This window comes from Erinaceus europaeus, chromosome 9 (genome assembly GCF_950295315.1).
Source record: "Erinaceus europaeus chromosome 9, mEriEur2.1, whole genome shotgun sequence".
NCBI classification, from domain to species: Eukaryota; Metazoa; Chordata; class Mammalia; order Eulipotyphla; family Erinaceidae; genus Erinaceus; species Erinaceus europaeus.
Window position 1 is genome coordinate 79127379 of NC_080170.1, and position 15483 is coordinate 79142861.

The 15483-nt window shown below is 44.9% G+C and overlaps 1 protein-coding gene across 2 annotated transcripts in view; it reads left to right on the forward strand.

The window, feature by feature from the left end:
* Positions 1-15483, forward strand: part of SEMA5B (semaphorin 5B) — a 52185-nt gene that overhangs the window by 14400 nt on the left and 22302 nt on the right. For both annotated transcript variants that reach the window (XM_016192581.2, XM_060198263.1), the window contains exons 4-7: positions 11692-11754; positions 11995-12093; positions 13035-13248; positions 14369-14654. In XM_016192581.2, coding sequence (XP_016048067.2) covers positions 11692-11754; positions 11995-12093; positions 13035-13248; positions 14369-14654 — 662 coding nt within the window. The remainder of the gene's footprint in view (positions 1-11691; positions 11755-11994; positions 12094-13034; positions 13249-14368; positions 14655-15483) is intronic.

The window sequence follows — 15483 nt, forward strand, 5'->3', positions numbered from 1 at the left end:
GGCCCAGGCAACTGATGTGGGGACTGAGCTGAGACAGAGGTATGGGGAAGGAGAGAAGCAGAGGGGGAAATCTTAAGGTAGTAGAACCACATAGCACACTACATCACATAGCTCCCAAGGACACCAGGCATATCACCCTCTGTGCTGCTGAGCCCCTGGAGGGCTTTGGACCTAGGAGTTGGGTAGTGGTACACTTGGTTGAGTGCTCACATAACCGTATACAAGGACCTGGGTTTGAGCCTCTGCTTCCTACCTGTAGGTGAAGCTCCACAAACAATGAAGCAGGTCTGCAGGTATATTTCTTTTTCTCTCTGTCTCCCTCTCCCCTCTAATGTTCTCTCTCTGCCCTATCTAATAAAAAAGAAGTGGGGAGAGGAAAAATGGCTACCAGGAGTGATGGATTCATCATGCACTCGCTGAGCCCCAGCAATAACCCTGGTGGCAATGAAAAAAGAAAAAGAAAGTAGTTGGGGGGTGGGGTGTGAGGGAGGAGGTAGTCTTTGACTGCTAGCTAGAATCATCAAGGAAATTTTAAAAATCACCAGTGTTTGGGCCCCACCCTCAGACTCTGACTTAATTGGTCTAGAGTACAGCATAACTCTGGGATTGTCAAATGCTTCCATGTGATTCCAGTGTGCACTCACATTTAGGAACCACAGGCCTAGGAGGTTAAGAGGGTCTCTTCTCTAGATACTACCCAACTGGGTTGATCTCCCCAGGTGTCCTTAACACTGGCCTGCAAGTCCCAGGTCTTGTCCCTTTTCAAATGCTTGCTTTTGGGCTTGGTAACTGAGTCTGGCATCTGCCCCATCTGATACTTCTGTGTTTGATCATTGGAAGATAACTGATAACAGTCCCATGGTTCACCTTTGGGATGGGCTCTTGGCTTCAGGGGATCACTGAAGTGTCCTGTAAACCAGCCACAGAGCAAGAATTGATTTTACCACCTTCCTTGGGTATCTTTTTGGAAGCAAGGTTTTCTATGACAGAACCAAGGAAAGAAGTAAGTATGGTTATTTTTATTTTATTTTATTTTTTTGGTTAATTACTGGATAGAGACAAAGATAACTCAATAGGAAAAGGGAAAATAGAAAGGGAGAAAGAGAAACACCTCCAGCACTGCTTTACCACTCATGAAGCTTCCCCCCTGCAAGTAGGGATCAAGGGCTTGAACCTGGATTGTTGCATATTATAGTATGTTCGATTTACTGAGTGAACCACTGCTCCATCCCTAGTAAATACATTTTGTATCCTGCCTGCTGAGAAAGTGAGGAGAGCAAATGAGAATGTGGAGAGGGCTTTCCAATGGCTCCATCTCTAGGGTGGGGACATACATTGCCTCTAGTTCTCTAGTCTGTCCGTGCCTGGTGTGGAAGCAGTGACTTTTTGAGTCCAACTTTGGCAGATGCCCTGCTATTGCCCAGTGGGGCCACTAGGTCCTTTATTCTGAGCCTCCTGTCCTCAGTATCTGCTGTCGCCAGCTGCTCATAGCACTCAAATGCTGAAAAAGCTATACCACTTTGCTAACAGGAAGAAGCAGAGCCAAGCCCCCCTTCCTTGCCTCTGCACACTGCCTGGGGGGCACACATGGTTGTGACTCTCTATTACAGCCTACTGGGCCTTTCAGTCACCCTTGGGGTATGATTTAACCAAACTTAAAGTGCAGTGCTTTATTGACAGTTTAAATAATTAACTTCCCTGAAAGAAAAAAAGTCTAAACACAAACGGTTTATGCAAACCAGTGTCCATTAAAAGGACTTCTAAGTACCTAACCCCTGTTAAACCGTTTATGTAAACTGCTCTTCCTTAAGGAAAATTGAATACTCAGTCTACTTTACAGTTGTCCAGAGAGAGAGACAGAGAGAATGAGAGATATGCCCAGGCACATTCCTGCAGAAGAAGAGGAGACAACATAGTAGTTTAACTGTGATGGGTATTTATCAGTGTAATTTAATAAAAGGATTTTGGGAAGGGAAAAGTGACAAGTGGTCAACAGTTGGGAAGTGCTAAGAGGACCAAAATGATAAGCTATCATGGACTTGGCAATTAGGAGCTCATGAGTGACCTCTGCCAGAGCAGTGCCAAGGAATGACCTGGCTAGGAGCCTAATTGCAGTGGATTTATAATTCCAGGCTGCCAAAAGTTCTGCAAGGACAGAAATGGTGGTTGTTGTGCACATGGGCATAAGCTGCAGATGGAGTTTTGTTTGAGCCTGGGAGAAACTGGCTCCTGAACTCTTATCTCGCTGCCTTCACGGTCTCCAAACTAGATACTGGCAGCTGTAGAGAAGTCTGAAACCTAAGCTCAGCTGAGTGGTGAACTTAATGCTCAGAAAACAAATCATGTTCAACCATTGTGCCTGGTGTCCAGTCAGGGGCAAAACAGTTCTCAGCTGTCTTCCCCTGCTCTCTTCCCAAGCATAAAATTCATGCAGTGACTGTGACTAGAGGTTGCCAGCCTGAAATTTCTGGGATAGTCCTAATTTGGAGCTTCAGGAATGACAAATTGATCTCTTCTTCACAAGACCCCACTAAAAGGACAGTGAGAAAATTAAAAAGGTGTAGACCCACAGTGAAAGTACAGAGGAGAGGTCAGTGAAGAGAGTAAATGTATGAGAAGGGATGGACTGTGGATGGAGCCAATGTAATTGCTGAGCAGAACAACTTAAAGTGGGAAGTGTGGCAAAAAGCAAGTCAGCTCTGTTATGGACTCAGAAATTGGGGTGATAGTTATTGTGGAAGTTGAGGATGAGTTACAGAGTAAATGGGAAAATGACTGCATTTCTCTCAACTAAGAATTGGAATCTAAATGGAGTTTAATTTAAATTTAAGTGGAATCTATTCTATTCTGCACAGCATTTCTTTAGTTTGCCCTGCCCTTTACTGAACAAATAAAGGCCTTTTTTCTGGAGATCTAAGTTTTGAGACATCAAATTTAAAGACTCCAGAAAAAGTGATGGTACTGGCAGAACATGGGGCCACAAGGTTTTTTTTTTCTTTCTCTCTTTGTACAGTTTAAATGACCAAACCTGGTCATTTGTCCAATAGTTTCTCATAGTCTGGACTTTGTTATTTGTAATCCAGGCGATAAGACTATTCACTGTATTACATACAAATTGGTTGTTAGAGCTGATCAATTTACACTCTGGTAAGATTACTTTATGGACCTGTCTGCTTGATCTCTCTCTCTCTTTCTCACTGTCTGTCTGTCTCTCTCTCTTTCTCTTTCCCTCTCTCCTTCCCTCCCTTCCTCCCTCCTCCCTCCTCCCCTCCAGGGTTATCCCTGGGGCTCGGTGCCAGCACTACTTCTTCTTCTTCTTCTTCTTCTTCTTCTTCTTCTTCTTCTTCTTCTTCTTCTTCTTCTTCTTCTTCTTCTTCTTCTTCTTCTTCTTCTTCTTCTTCTTCTCCTCCTCCTTCTTCTCCTCCTCCTCCTCCTCCCCCTCCTCCTCCTCCCCCTCCTCCTCCTCCCCCTCCTCCTCCCCCTCCTCCTCCTCCCCCTCCTCCTCCTCCCCCTCCTCCTCCCCCTCCTCCTCCTCCCCCTCCTCCCCCTCCCCCTCCCCCTCCTCCTCTTCCTCCTCCTCCTTGTGTTTGCCGGTGCCAGCACTAAGAATCCACCAGTCCCGGAGGCCTTTTCTCATTTTATTGGATAGGACAGAGGTGGGGGGATGGGGAGACAGAGAGGGAGAGAGGCATATAGACACCTACAGACCTGCTACACCAGTTGTGTAGTGACCCTTCTGCAGGTGGGGAGCCAGGGGCTCCAAATGAGGTCCTTATGCCCATCCTTGCACTTTGTACTATACGCACTTAACTCGGTGTGTCACCACCTTACCCCTTCTCTTTCTCTCATTACTGCCTCTAGGGTTCTCACTGGGGCTCAGTGCTGACACTAGGAATCCATTGCTACTGGTGGTCATTTTTTTTTTCCTTTTTTCTTTTGTTCCTAATTTTATTTGACAGGACAGAGAGAAATTGAGAAAGGAGAAGGAGATAAGGAGAAAGATACATACCTGCTGACCTGCTTCACCACTTATGAAGCATGCCCCTTTCAGGTGGGGAGCCGGGGCTCAAACCTGGGTCCTTGCTTACGCTTATATGTAATATGTGCACTCAACGAGGTACACTACTGCCTGGCTACCTGACTGCTTTCTCTAGATCTAATTTTCTCTCTCTCTCTCTCTCTCTCTCTCTCTCTGTCTCTCTCTCTCTCTCTCTTCCTCTTTTAATACTAACAGTCATTGGTGATCATTTCCTAGGTCAATTCATTCTTTAGATGTGCCAGTATATTATCTAGTCTACTTCTACATAGAGATACTACTTACCTAGTGTTTGGTTACCCAGGGATACAGTCTTATAAAAAAATTAAAAAAAAATAAAAAAAGGAAGGGTAAATGTTGGACTCTTTGCCTTTATTCAACACTTTCAAATATGGAAATGGTTTGCTAGTGTCTGTTAATGATTATCCACTAATTTTTTCTTTTCTTATTATTAATACAGATTCAGGGCTTTAAGCAAACTTGATGCCTTTCAGTCTATTGTAGTTATCCCTCATGACTTCCCTGTTTGTCACCTGTTGGAGGCCTCTCACCAGTTAGAGTTCCTGGGCACTTTTACATAATAGTCCTTTCTGCCATTTTGTTTGAGAAGATATTCCAGGCTCACCTTGTATTTATTCCTGGCCCAGACCTGGAAGCAACTATTTCTCCAAGAAGTCTTGGTTAATTTCAATGGGAAATGATTAATGACTTTTTTTTCTAATATAAACAAATATTCCCCAAATTACCAGAAAAGCTTCCAGAGTAACATCAAAAACAAGCAACCAAACAGAAGGATGAAAGCTGTAAGAGACAGGGACAAGAAATATAGGAAAACATTTAAAAAAAAAATTAAGACTTTAGCTAGATTCTTCTGAAATTAAAGATATTTTTAATATAAAAATAAAATGTAATGGAGGAATAAGAGCTAAAAGTTAAAAGATAAAGTTGGGGGTTAGTAAAATAGGTCACTTGGATAGCGTAATGCTTAGCCAGGTGCACGACTCAGATTCAAGCTCAGTGCCCACCGCACTAGAGGAAACTTCAATGCTGTAGTCTCTCTCACTCTTTTTGTCTCTCCAACTGAAACAGTCATCTCAGAGAAGAGAAACCCCACAAGGACAAAAATAAACTAATAAATCTTTTTTGAAAGAAGGTTAAGTTGAATGAAAATACTCCCAGAAACTAGAACAACAACAGCAAAAAACAAAACAAAACAAAAACAAGAAAATCTGGGGAGAAAGAACAACAGCAACAACAACAACAAAAAAAAAAAAAACCTAAAGGATCCTTGCACAGTCATCACTAGTGAATTTGTTTAATAAGAGTTACCAAGGGGGAAAAAAAAAAGAAGAAAAAGTGAGGAAGAGATTAAGCATTAAATCACAAGAAAATTTGCCAAAGCAGTCATCATTCTGAGAGGACTAGGCTCCAAAGTCAGATCTGCATAAGACACAACAGGTTGAAATTTAGGACTAAAGAGAAGCTCCTAGAGGCTTCTATCAATAGAAACTGAGAAGTAAGAAGTGTCTACAAAGGATGAGGATACAGAAATTTGCCAAATACTAGTATTTTAGTTGGCAGCTGACCACAAGTCTGACCATAATACTTGTGTGTGACTTAGACATGCAGCATGCCGCTCTGCCTCTGGGTTTGTGTAAGTGTACTCACATGATCATACAAAGACTTAACAATGAATTCCTCAGAACCTACCCTTTTGTAAGCTATACACAACAGTAAGAAGCACAACAGGACCTGGAGTGATAACTCCTGGATAGGGCACTTGTGCCTCAGATTTGAACCCAGTACCATAGGGAAGATACTATGGAATTGAAGGAAGCTCCAGTGCTGTGGTCGGTCTCTCAGTCTCTCTCTCTCGCCACCAAAATGAAAAAGCAGTTTTGAGTAATGAAATCATGCATACAAGAGCTCCCCCACCCCCAAACAAACAAAAGCCCACATAATTGAAGAGAAAGAAGGAAAGGGGGGGGAAAGCAATACACGCACACACACACACACACACACACACACACACACACACACACTGGAATCTGAAAGATAATGGAGGAATAACTGTTTTTAAAATTCAGAATAAAAATTACACACACACACACACACACACACTGGAATCTGAAAGATAATGGAGGAATAACTGTTTTTAAAATTCAGAATAAAAATTACACACACACACACACACACACACACACACACACTGGAATCTGAAAGATAATGGAGGAATAACTGTTTTTAAAATTCAGAATAAAAATTACACACACACACACACACACACACACACTGGAATCTGAAAGATAATGGAGGAATAACTGTTTTTAAAATTCAGAATAAAAATTACACATACACACACACACACACACACACACACACACACACACACACACACACACCCTGCTGGCTTCTCAGCACCCACGATGGAATCTGGAAGATAATGGAGGAATAATTGTTTTTAAAATTCAGAATAAAAATTACTCTGAGCCTGGAATTCTGTATCTAAATGATCAACTATGAAGATTGAATGAATCACACACACACACAAGAATTTTCAAAAATTGATCTACCACTGTCCTTTTGGGAAAATAATGGAAGTGTGTGCCACCAAACATGCAAATAAATCATGAAAGAGGGAAGAGGAAAACACTGGATTCAGAGGACAGGAGAAAAGAGAAGAGAAAAGAAACCCTACTTTGGTGGCCACAGTGACAACTAGTCTATGCTAGAGCAGACAGTTATGGCATAAGAGAGGACTGAAATCAGCAGATTATCAAAAGCATTTCTGTATATAGCTAGCAAATGATATTGACAAGGGTCTGTGAGACTTTTGGGGGGAGAGAAATTCACTAATAGACATATTGCTAAATAAGCAGATGAAGAAAATTCAAGACAATTATTCAATCCAAGAAAAACAAAAGGCTGGTCAAGAAAGAAAAATTTGTCACAACAGGCACATTTCATTAATTCTCAGATGCACACATTTATGAGAATATGAATCAGACCCAGTCTTTCAAACTCCTCTCTTTTTTTTTCCTTTCCTTTTCTTCTCTTTTCACTTCCCTCTTTTCTCCTTCTTTTTAAAATTTATTTCAAAGGGATCTTTCACCCAATGTCAGACATACCCAGACCTGATAGAGCTGTCTCTGTACACATGAACCTGAACATGACTCCTGCTCTTCTGACCTGACAATAATAACCCACTGACATTTCAGTCCATACTATTTTAGGATCACATGTGAAGGGAATATGAGTCCTAATATATCAGAAAACCTGTTAAGATCAAGAATGTATCAACATCCAAACTTGCAGAATGGGGTCAGTAGCTTGAAGGAAAATTCTGGAGACCAGAGAGGAATATTCTTTTTTTAAATATTTATTTATTTTATTTTCCCTTTTGTTGCCCTTGTTACTTTTATTGTTATTATAGTTATTATTGTTGTTGTCACTGAAGTCATTGTTGTTAGATAGGACAGAGAGAAATGGAGAGAGGAGGGGAAGACAGAGAGGGGGAGAGAGAGACAGACACCTGCAGACCTGCTTCACCACCTGTGAAGTGACTCTCCTGCAGGAGGGGAGCCGGGGACTCGAACTGGGATCCTTATGCCAGTCTTTGTGCTTCGTGCCATATGCACTTAACCCGCTGTGCTACCGCCTGACTCCCGAGAGGAGTATTCTTAATCCACCGCTTTAGACTTGCTCAGCCACGCTACCCCGTCCAAGAGGAATATTCTTTTTTTTTTAATTTAAGAAAGGATTAATTAACAAAACCATACGGTAGGAGGGGTACAACTCCACACAATTCCCACCACCCAATCTCCATATTCCATCCCCTCCCCTGATAGCTTTCCCATTCTCTATCCCTCTGGGAATATGGACCCAGGGTCATTGTGGGTTGTAGAAGGTGGAAGGTCTGGCTTTCTGTAATTGCTTCCCCGCTGAACATGGGTGTTGACTGGTTGGTCCATACTCCCTGTCTGCCCAAGAGGAATATTCTTTTTTTTAAAAAAATATTTTATTTTATTTATTTATTCCCTTTTGTTGCCCTTGTTGTTTTATTGTTATAGTTGTCATTGTTGGATAGGACAGAGAGAAATGGAGAGAGGAGGGGAAGACAGAGAGGAGGAGAGAAAGATAGACACCTGCAGACCTGCTTCACCGCCTGTGAAGTGACTCCCCTGCAGGTGGGGAGCTGGGGTTCGAACTGGGATCCTTATGCCGGTCCTTGTGCTTTGCGCCACCTGCACTTAACCCGCTGCGCTACAGCCCGACTCCCGAGGAATATTCTTAAGGAGCTGCTGTACCATTGATCTCAGGGTGGTTCAAAGAATGATAGTCTAAAACAAAGAAGTATACAACTACAACAGTGGAGCAGTGACAGCTGGGTACAAAACTAATTCAGGGAAGGTGAACTCTGAATTCAAAGAAGGTTTTATCAGTTTTGTGTATATTATTTTTGTATGCACAGCATTGATATGTCATAGGAATATGTCAGATAGAAGCACTTTCAATAAATTCACATTAAAGTGTAAATAATAAAGGAATTTGATTGGCAGCATTTTTTTCTTCACAGCTCACATTGTAATCAATGGTGTCTTTTTTATTGAGATATAGTTGGCATATACATTATATATGACACATTTATTTCAGATATACAACATAACGATTTGATATTTGTATATACTGTGAAATTATCAGATTGTATCTTACATTCTGTGAATCTGGGGTACTAGTGGTAACAGTGAACAATTTTACATATTCATGTTATGTAAAATTTAGGTCATGATTTAAAATATTAAATAATGATATTAAAATATTCACTAGTTAATATTATATGACTGTAATGAGTGTATAGGGAGAAGAAATGTATGTGTGCTTTGGGGCTGGGAAGAAGGCGGCTGGGAAAGGAAGGCCTTCACATCCTGGGAAAGGAAGCCAGAAGTTAAAGACTCAGGTAGATGCATATGTTGAGATATTGAGAAGGAAAGAACAAACAAACACACGGAGAAACAGCTAAAAGAGTTGGAAAGGGGGTCGGGCAGTGGCGCAGTGGGTTAATCGCACGTGGCGCAAAGCGCAGGGACCGGTGTAAGGATCCCGGTTCAAGCCCCCGGCTCCCCACCTGCAGGGGAGTTGCTTCACAGGCGGTGAAGCAGGTCTGCAGGTGTCTATCTGTCTTCCTCTCCTCTCTCCATTTCTTTCTGTCCTATCCAACAACAAAGCAACGTCAACAATGGCAATAATAACCGCAACGAGGTTGCCAACAACTAGGGCAACAAAAAGGGGGAAAAATGGCCTCCAGGAGCGGTGGATTCATGGTGCAGGCACCGAGCCCAGCAATAACCCTGGAGAGGAAAAAAAAAAAAAAAAAGAGTTGGAAAAGTGTTGCCCTTTGGAAGCAGGGTTGGAGTGTGGGAGGAGTGGGCTGCTGGATTTCACTTTTAGTATTTTCTCATACTATTTAACTTTGTCCACCTGTGCCTCAATAATTTGAGAAATGCAACTTTTTTTTCTATCTCTTATTTGTGAGTAATAGTGGGCTACAAGGTTTTAAGATTACAATGTATAGTTCCAAAAGTAATTTTTAAAAATGAAGATAAAAGCAACTCCAATGAGCCTGTTCTGTACTGTGATCACTGTAAATATGCAGATTATCCCCAGGCCATATGTTCTCGCTTCTGGCTGCAGGATGTGGCAGAGAGAGCTCAGCTTTGGGTGTCCTTATAGGCTAGTGTCTTGGATTTGCTGCTCACAAGCTTTGTGACTTTGGACAAATCACCAGCCTCTCTGAGCTTCATTTTCTTCACCTGTAAAGTGAGCAAAAGGCTGTGTGTCTTATGACTGGGGAGGATCAAAGAGGCATGTCGAACCCCCAGCTCAGTGTACTTTCAGCTCCTCTTTTCTTCATGCCCCTGTCCCCTTGGGATTCCAAGCTGACCTGGTTAATGTACCACTATTCTTAGAGACCCTAAATCTCCAGCAAGACCTCTTTGTCCACATAGGCCTTCTGCCCAGCAGCTTCTTTGATCAGGGCATGTGTAATGCATGTGGGTCAGTGTCCTTCCCTGTCCCCTGTTCTGAGGGTTTTTGTTCAAGCTCCTCTCCCTTTCTCAGGGCAGGGTCAGAAGAGGAGCTGGTGGCATCCTGAGTGTGGTGGTAGATAAACCCACTGTTTCTGTATAGATGAGCTGAGCCCAGAAAGAGATAGATAGGTAGAGAGAGAGAGAGATTTAAAGGTGGGTATTATTTTATTCCTCCATTTGGATGGAAGATCTGCTGGCTCAGGGTTCCTGCTCCTAGGACAGGTTGCAGTTCATGTTTATAGATGTGACCCAGAAATATACCAAGAGACGCATGCCAGGGCTGTCAGCATTGCCTGGATGGGAAGGGGCTCCCTCCTCCCTCCAGCTGCCCTGCAGAAACTGGGGAGCAGTCAGAGGAGAGAGAGAGTCAATGAAGGGGATGGGTGAGGGGTATGCCTGGGTGGGGAGGAGCTCTCTCCTAATGCCATGAGTACTTGAGAACATAGTCATGTCACTGAGCCCGTGAGTGAAAACTGTGCCCAAAAAGCCTTCCTCCCAATAGTGTGTGAGCCACACTATAAGAGAAATAGAAGTGGAAGCAGACACCACAGAACAGAAGATGGGGGGTACCACATCTGATAGAAGAGAATGTTCTAGGCCCTTGAGAGTGAGATAAAGAGAAAAACCACAGACTTTGAATCAGAAAGGTAGGCTCTGGTCCCTGCTCAATCATACACCAGCAGCAGGTCACACAGACCTGCTTCCTCATTTGTCAAGGAAAGGAAGGTGGAGGAAGGAAGATGATAGATTAGATAGATAGATAGATAGATAGATAGATAGAAAGATAGATAGATAGGCAGATAGATAAAGAAGGGGGAATACCTTGCTGATCTGTAGTGTGAAAATGAAATTGATCTCTCTTTAAGGCTTACACATCCAGCCTTTCCCCCCTTCCTGCCTCTAGTGTACTGAAAGGGCATGTGGTGTGTGAAGGAGGCATTTTGCCTATCTTTTACTGCCTGGGCATCATTGGAAGTCCTTCCTAACCACTTGTAGAAGCAGGTGACCTGGGGAAGAGGCACCTCTGGCTGCCCTAAGTGAGAACTCATGGGGATGACTCAGCCTGTGGAAGCTGATTCAGTCAGGTCTCCCCTGCCCCAAGCAGGTGGGAAAGGTGCTGGACTGAGTTAAATACTTGCTCAAGACCACTCAGCTAGTTAGTAGGGAAGCAAAAATTCAACTGCCAGAGGCAAGAAACCCCAAAGTACTCCCCTAATCTTTCCCACCATGCTTTCTCCTGTTCCCTTGCTAATTCCTCTCCTCTCACAGCCTGCCCTCCATCTGTTCTGGGTCTTCATGGCATCTGTGGTTGCTTCTTCAGTCTGTCTCCAACACACTAAGGCCCTCCCACAAACGCCTGCCTCACTTTGGAACTCTTGCTGCTGCAAGCTCAGCTCTTACTCAGCTTCTAGTAGAGAGCTGGCTGCCCTGGAGTCTGCATGTAGTGAGAGCAGCCTGGGTCCTGTGGCCACTGCTGACCTTTTATCCCTTCCTGCTCCAGACCCCGACTACTACCTGCCCTGGTGGTGGGTGGCACAGCTGTGTGATGTCTGTGTGCTCTTCCCACAGGCCACAGAGTGGGCCTCTAGTGAGGAAATACGCCGCTCCTGCCAAAGCAAAGGGAAGACTGAGGTATGCAGCCTTGGCAGTGTGCAGCTGGGCTTGGCCCCAGGGATGGAGGGGCACAGTTTGGGGAGCAGGTTGCCCTGGTGAGGTGCCTTGCAGATCTGAGGGGGCAGAAGCAAAGGTGCAGAGGAGACAGCTAGCTGGGGATGCAGGAGGGAGCAGGTTTTGGTTATTTGTGGCTGCCCTGGAGCAGTGAGGGAAGACACCCAGTGCCCTCACGCTCCACTACTTCTCTTTCTCCTACAGGAAGAGTGTCAGAACTACGTGCGTGTCCTGATCATCACAGGCCGGAAGGTGTTCCTTTGTGGCACCAATGCCTTTGCCCCGGTGTGCTCCAGCAGACAGGTGAGGTGCCCCGCACTGTCCAGACCAGGCCTGCAGCTTCAGAAGGGGACTGCTAGGTGGAGCACAAAAAAAAAAAAAAAAAAAAAAAGATTCCCTATTACATTTAGATTTCAGATAAACAAGAAATGGCATTCCAATGTTAAGTATGTGGCTTGCACATGTGGGAGATACTTATTCTGAAAATGATAGGCTGCTTGTCAAAATTCAGATGTAACCTGGCATCTTGGACTTTATGGGAAAGACTCATCTTGAGGCTGGGGAAACAGCACAGTGGTTCTACAGAATATTTCATGCCTGAGGGTCTGAGGTCCCAGGGTCAGTCACGGCACCACTGAACAGTCATTGCTCTGGTCATTTTCATTCTCTCTCTCTCATTTTGGAGAGCTTGGTGTGTGTGTTTCTCTCATGACAGTAAATATCTAAAAACAAAAACAAGGGAGTCCGGCGGTAGCGCAGTGGGCTAAGTGCACGTGGTGCAAAGCACAAGGACCAGCATTAGGATCCCGGTTTGAACCGCCATCTCCCCACCTGCAAGGGAGTCACTTCACAAGCGGTGAAGCAGGACTGCAGGTATCTGTCTTTCTCTCCCCCTTTCTGTCTTCCCCTCCTCTCTCCATTTTTCTCTGTTCTATCCAACAATTATGACAACAACAATAATAATAACTACAACAACAATAAAAACAACAAGGGCAACAAAAGGGAAAATAAATAAATATAAAAAAATTTAAAAACAAAAACAAAATTCACCTTAGAGGACCTGGCTAGGGAGCAGGGGACACCCCCGATGGCTGTTCACTCAGAGAATCAGGAGAGGCCACGAGAGATGTGACCCAGGAGGCAACCACACTTTGGGGTAGAAAAAAACAGGCTATCCCTACCCCCCCCCCCCACTTCCCCACAACCCACCTCAGGGCAAACCTGTAGTTCTGCTTTTTGTCCAGGTGGGGAACCTCAGCCGGACTATGGAGACGATCAATGGTGTGGCCCGCTGCCCCTATGACCCCCGACACAACTCCACAGCTGTCATCTCCTCCAAGGGCGAGCTCTACGCTGCCACAGTCATTGACTTTTCCGGGCGAGACCCTGCCATCTACCGCAGCCTGGGCAGTGGGCCACCACTTCGCACAGCACAGTACAACTCCAAGTGGCTGAATGGTGAGGGAGCCCAGCCCTGGGGCAGTGGGGGTGGGGGGCGGTGGTGGGGGTAGAATACCCTGGCTTTAACCTAGCCACCCTGATTCCCCAGTCGGTCTTCCTTCCTGCTAAACCTCTGAAAGGCCCCATGCTCATTTCCTCAAGAGGCCTGGAATGAGGCAGGTGCTTGGTGGAGGCCCCCAGGGTGTGGGAGTGGACTCTGGAAGCAGTCACAGATGCTTTGGGGACCCAGAACAGATGGAGGGCAAGCTGTAAGGGGAGAGTGGGAGCTAGCAGTGGAGCAGGAGAAAGACAATTAGAGGAGGGCAGTAGGAGATTCTTGCTCTCTAGAGTTAAATAAATAAAAAAAAAAAAATTAATCGCCACCACTGTTATCACTAGGGCTTTGTACCTGAACCTTGATAACTCTATCTATCGCTCCTGGTGCCATTTTTTTTTTAATGGAGACATAAATTGAGAAGGCAGGGGAAAGAGAGAGGGAGAGAGAAAGAGAGACAGTTGCAGCAGTGAGTGCTTCAACACTTCCCCCCTAGAGATAGGGCCTGGGCAACATGTGTCCTTTATGGGATATACCACTGTCCAGCCACCTAGAATTGAATTCTCCACCAACTAGCTGTGTGGCCTTGAGCAAGCACTGAACAAACTCTCTGCCACTTATTCTCATCTTTTATGTAGGGGCAATCATGGTACTTACCTCATAGTTTGATATGAGGGTCAAAAGGGCTAATCTACATAAAGCCCTTATAGTAATGCCTGGTACACTTTACTCAGTCTTACGTGGGAATAACTTGGAGGTGGAATCGGGATTAAAGTCTCTTGAGTCACTAAGCTGGTGGTGATAGTGGTGATGGAGATGGGGCGTGGCAGGAAGAGTGGAGAAGAATTTGGGGTGCTAGTGCATGATGGTGGACAAGGACCTAAGTTAGAGGTGAGAGTGTTCTGTAGACACCTATCATGGTGAGGTAAGAGATTGTACCCATGTGCCAACAACTATACTGTAAACTGATAAAGTGATAAAGAGAAAAGAAGATGATGTTGAATACTATCAATTCTATCTCCTTCTTCTCTACTGGCCTGACCCACCACCCCCTTTCTAATTTTGTCCTCCCCCACGCCCCAGAGCCTAACTTTGTGGCAGCCTATGATATTGGACTGTTTGCCTACTTCTTCTTGCGAGAGAATGCAGTGGAGCACGACTGTGGACGCACTGTGTACTCCCGGGTGGCCCGTGTGTGCAAGAACGATGTGGGGGGCCGCTTCCTTCTGGAAGACACCTGGACTACATTCATGAAGGCCCGGCTCAACTGTTCCCGCCCGGGCGAGGTCCCTTTCTACTATAATGAGCTGCAGAGTGCCTTCCACCTGCCTGAGCAGGACCTGATCTATGGCGTCTTCACCACCAATGTGTGAGTCCCAAACTCCATCACCTTCCCTTGTGAGGTTGAAGGCTTGCTCTGACCTTGTTCAACAGCCTGGTGTGGGAGATGGGGTGGCTGAGGGGGCTTCTTAGGCAAATCCTTCTATGATCCTTGTTTCTTTTTCTGTAAAATGGGAATTATGGAGATAAGGAGACAGCATAATGAGACAAGCATAATGAGATAAGGAGACAGCAAAATGAGACAGCATAAGGAGACAGCATAATGAGATAAGGAGACAGCAAAAAGGCTTTCATGCCTGAGGCACCAGAGGTCCCAGATTCATTGCTTAGCACCACCATAAGCCAGAGCTGAGCAGTGCTCTGATAAAAACACTTGTGGCTCCTGTGACTTGGTGCCTCTGAAGTGTTCAGCTCCTGTTCTGACATACTGTGCCAGGAAGTCAAGGCCAGGTATGGAGAAGATAAAAGCAGCCAGGTTCTGGGTCTATGAAGGTGTGAAGAAAGAAAATACCCTGCAGTTTTGGCAGCTCTGGAAGTGTTCAGTGCAGCCTTCAGGGGAGGCTTTACAGCTCACTCCCATATCAGCACTTAGTGATCCTGCTTGATACAGTCATCAGACTCTCTCCTGGCAAGCTCCACTGTAGTGAGAAACACAGACTAGGAGCTAGAACCACATTTCTCTCCCAGGCATGAGGGAGAACTTGCCCCTCCTCCTGTGTGAACTCTAGGGAGTGCTAAATGGGCAACAGAAGCCATGGACAGTGTTTATCTTTGTCCAGGATTCTCTGTAGGACATCAGAGATACAGGAACCAGAAATGTGACATTTGCTACCCTGGGACCCCAAGAGCAGGGATGA